The sequence below is a fragment of the Callorhinus ursinus genome, unplaced genomic scaffold (assembly GCF_003265705.2).
Source record: "Callorhinus ursinus isolate GAN/ISIS: 27379988/994484 unplaced genomic scaffold, GSC_fseal_2.0 scaffold25, whole genome shotgun sequence".
Taxonomy (NCBI): Eukaryota; Metazoa; Chordata; class Mammalia; order Carnivora; family Otariidae; genus Callorhinus; species Callorhinus ursinus.
Window position 1 is genome coordinate 33,960,517 of NW_027397087.1, and position 4,301 is coordinate 33,964,817.

General features: G+C 45.6%; 1 protein-coding gene across 1 annotated transcript; it reads left to right on the forward strand.

The window, feature by feature from the left end:
• Nucleotides 1–1,358: 1,358 nt before the first annotated feature.
• RPLP1 (ribosomal protein lateral stalk subunit P1) lies at nt 1,359–3,822 on the forward strand. Its single transcript, XM_025884463.2, has 4 exons — nt 1,359–1,566; nt 2,257–2,331; nt 3,352–3,469; nt 3,704–3,822. The coding sequence occupies exons 1-4, from the start codon at nt 1,495–1,497 to the stop codon at nt 3,781–3,783; spliced, it is 345 nt and encodes a 114-aa protein (XP_025740248.1). The 5' UTR covers nt 1,359–1,494; the 3' UTR covers nt 3,784–3,822.
• Nucleotides 3,823–4,301: the final 479 nt, after the last annotated feature.

Below are 4,301 nucleotides of genomic sequence, written 5' to 3' on the forward strand. Positions count from 1 at the left end.
GTAGAACTACCATATGATCAAGCAATTCCACTCTCAGGTATTTAACAGAAGACAACAAAAACGCTAACTTGAAAAGATATATTCATTCCGATGTTCACTGCAGCATTATTTGCAATAGCCAAGTCACAGAAACAACCAAAGTGTCCATCAATGGATGAATGGATGAAGAAAATGTGACACACACACACACACACGAATATTATTCAGCTGTAAAAAAGTATAACACCTTGCCATTTGAGACAACATGGGTGGACCTTGAGGGCATTACACTAAGCAAAAGAGAAAGACAAATACTGTATGATCTCACTTATATGTGGAAATCAAACAGCAAACAAAAATAAACAAATCAAACTCATAGATACAGAGAATAGATTGGTGGTTGCCAGAGGGAATGGTGGAATGGGTGAAGGGAGTCAAGAGTTACAAACCTGCAGTCTTAAGTCACTAGATGTAATGTACAACATGGTGACTATAGTTAATAATATTGTTTCATATTTAAAAGTTGCTAAGAGAGTAGACCTTAAAAATGGTTGACATATATTTTGCAATACACACAAATATCGAATCATTATGCTATACACCAGAAATAAAAATGTTATGTCAATTATACTTAAAAAAAAAGCCCAACTCTCAATATGAATCCAATTTTATTAAGCTTCAAAGATACAAAATGGCAATGCAGCACCTAGACAGACTGCAGTTGCTTCAAGAAGTCTTGAACAGGCAGTTTCAAGACACTTCCACCCAAACACAGAGTGCCTTAGTTACAAAAAATGAAGTTGATATGGAAAGTTCCCCTACATTCCCAATAGGTCTTTTATACTTATAATAGTACTTACTTCTTATGCTGTATTAAGATTAAATGAATCCTTGTAGAGTGGGGCTCCGTGCCTGGGACACAGTAGGCGTTCCAATGGTATTGCTATCGTCACGCTGCAAGCTTCTCATTTCCTCTTACATCACTTAATTCATCCGAGACGCGGCGCTAAGCACCAGAGGCCTCCAGGCTGAATTTTAGCTCCTGCGCTCCAGGTGGTCACAGCAAGCTAGGGGAGGCTGGCGGCGTCATTAAATGTCCACATAGTGTCACACGGGCTACAGTAGATGGGGGTGAAAGCCATTTACTTAGATAACTTTTTCCTAAAAATATTTTTACTGTTCGCCAGTCCTGAGTTTTAGCCTAACCCAAAGAACCCGCCGTTGGAGGAACCCACCAACTTTTTGAACGAACGAGCGAGTCGCACTTTATGCGCAGGCGCCAACGGTAGTCGGCGCGGGCGGTTCTCGCTCCGCCTCTTCCGCCAGGCGCGGGCACCGATTGGTCCGCGTGACCACTATAAGAGGCTGCGCGCAAGCGCGGGACCTCCTTTCCTCAGTTGCCGCTAAGGTGCTCGGTCCTTCCGAGGAAGCTAAGGCCGCGTTGGGGTGAGGCCCTCACTTCATCCGGCGACTAGCACCGCGCCCGGCAGCGTCCGCTCAGCACTCGCCCGCACTATGGCCTCCGTCTCGGAGCTCGCCTGCATCTACTCGGCCCTCATCCTGCACGACGATGAGGTGACGGTCACGGTGAGTACGGGCCCGGGCCGGCGGCGGGGTCGGCCTGCGGGCGGCCGTTTTTCTCCTCTGCCGTGTCTCCCTGCCAGGCCCTTCCGGCCGGAGCCGCGGCCATCGGCATTCGCGGCGGGGCGGACCCACGTGCGGGGCGGCGGGGGGCCTCGGCCACGTGCTGCAGCTTCCTGGGGGAGTGGAGTAAACTTGGGCTTCGCGCTCCGGCTTTGGAAGCTTGCTTTAGCAAAATTTCCGCGGCGTGTGGGCATCCTCACCCTCACGTAGGTCACTATCCGTGTTTGGTGTGATGGCCTGGAATTCCTGTGGTCCACTTGGTAGGCCTTGTTGGGCCAGGCTGCGTGATGTGGAGAGCACGTTAGCTCGCTCCACCTCCCGCCCTGACTCGTAACTTAAAATAGCGGCGTGACTTGGGCAAGTCCCAGCCTGCGAAATGGCAGCGATGGGCTCGCCGCCTTGCAAGGTGCCTGGCACACAGGAGCCGGGTGCATTTCATTTGCTCGTGGCAATCGTAAGAGTAAGAAATGGTCGTTTTAAATAAGCATACATGAAATACAGATAGAATATTTGAAGTGGTTAAACATGGTTTTGTACACACGTTTTGAGTGATTTACTTTCAGTTGCAGTATTTTGGAGACGTTTACGAAAACTACACTTTGCTCAGATGGATTGCTGTTTCATCTTTTTTAGGAGGATAAGATTAATGCCCTCATTAAAGCAGCGGGTGTGAATGTTGAACCTTTCTGGCCTGGCTTGTTTGCAAAGGTAAGTTGGTGGCAGCAAAGTGATTTGGAGAAGCAAATTTGGGGACATTACTGATTTATTAAATCAGGTGCTCATGTAACACGAAAAAGACTGGAAGGTGCCATATTCCACTGGACCTTTTTTAAGTTTAAGTGCTATTTCCTTATAGCTCCACATCTAGAACCTAATTAAAGTTTATCTTGTCTTTTCCTTCTTGATTTCAATCTGGTTTCTCTTCTGTTCTGAAACCATGACAGACACACATGTATGTGTACATGTATGTATATGTATATATGACATACGCACCAGATGACTTCCTTATTAAAAGGGTCACCCAGGGGATACCACCACCCATGCCGTTCCAAGAAGATCCTTCTTTCTGATTTCATGGAAATTGGGTGTAGTGGCCTTTCATTGACCGTTTACTATTTGTTGGGATATCTAAAAAGACTAATGAAGACAAGATTCCTACCCAAGGAACTTGGCATTGGCTTCCTTTTCTATTGTATATGTTACTTAATCTTTGGCAAGTGGCTGTTAGCTTCATCTCTTCAGGTTGTGTCCAGAGACTTTTGAATGATTGAAAACATTGTGCCTTTAATAAAGTCCCTGGACTTAGCAGTCTGAAAAATTGAATTCACTGTTAAGAAATTTGGAACTGTGGCAAGAATCCTGGTTTGAGTGTTTAAGGAAGCTTGAGTTGTTTGCCAACAACTTAAGCCAGCTTTTGTGGGCCAGTTTTCTCATCTATAAAAGGAAGGAATTCAGTTAGTTATTCTGTCTTGTTAAACTTAAGTATGGCAATGCAATTGTGAAATTTAAAGCTTGAGTAGTTTTTTGTGTGTGTGTGTGATTAATTTTTAATGTAGCTGTGTGGCCCTATCTATGTCTAATCCAAGCAGAAGACAAAATGTCACTGGCAGACTCCAGCGAAGAAGAACAATACAGTGTTGGGAATTGCTTGCTGTCAGTTCAAAAGGGGGGAGGGTACCATAACAAAAGGCCAGAACTGAGTGATCTGTGTATGCACGTGTGTTGCAGGCCCTGGCCAACGTCAACATTGGGAGCCTCATCTGCAATGTAGGAGCTGGTGGCCCTGCCCCAGCAGCTGGCACTGCGCCAGCCGGAGGTCCTACTCCTTCCACCACTGCTGCCCCAGGTAGACCTTTTTTTTTTTTTCTTTTTTTGGTATTGGAGGGAGGAGTGGAGATGAAGAGCAATATTGCCTATAATACTTCATTTGCTAAGAGTAGATGATGTGTAGAAATCCTAAAATCAGGGACATAGTTGGAAGGAAGGTAGGGTATTTTTGACCATGTAAGTTGAAGGGCCTGGAGCTCTTTGGAGTTTAAAATATTGAGCAGGTGTGTGATTGACTCTTTCTGTTTTTTAGCTGAGGAGAAGAAAGTGGAAGCAAAGAAGGAAGAATCTGAGGAGTCTGATGATGACATGGGCTTTGGTCTTTTTGACTAAACCTCTTCTATAAGCTGCTCAATAAAAAGCTGAACTCTTGGTTGCTGTTGGTTTTGCCATTTGTTTGGGGATGTGCTATGTATGGATGATCTCCCTTCTGGAACACTGGTTTTCAGCCTTTTCTTGTATGACACCAGCTGAGTTTTTTCCCCCTGCCACCATCTCATGGTGAGAAATAGTACACCAGCCACATGCTGTACCAAGAATGTACCTAATAATTGCATCTAGAACCGCATGGAGAGGCGGGAGAAGGATCAGAGCAAATGCCTTGTCGGGGTCACCTGTGTGAGTTCACGACGACAGGGTTTGTCCCCTTGACAGGAATGAGGCAGCGGTGGTGGTATAATCAAGGCCTCTTAAAAATCCCAAGTAGAATCCTGGCTACAAATTTTTGAGCTGTGCTGAGCCATCAGAGGTAGAAGACTGCTATGTCCCTGGGCTTATAATTCAGCAATACTGAAGGAGTGGTGTAAATTCAGGTTTGATGGGGCACCTGGGTGGCTTAGTTAAGCATCTGC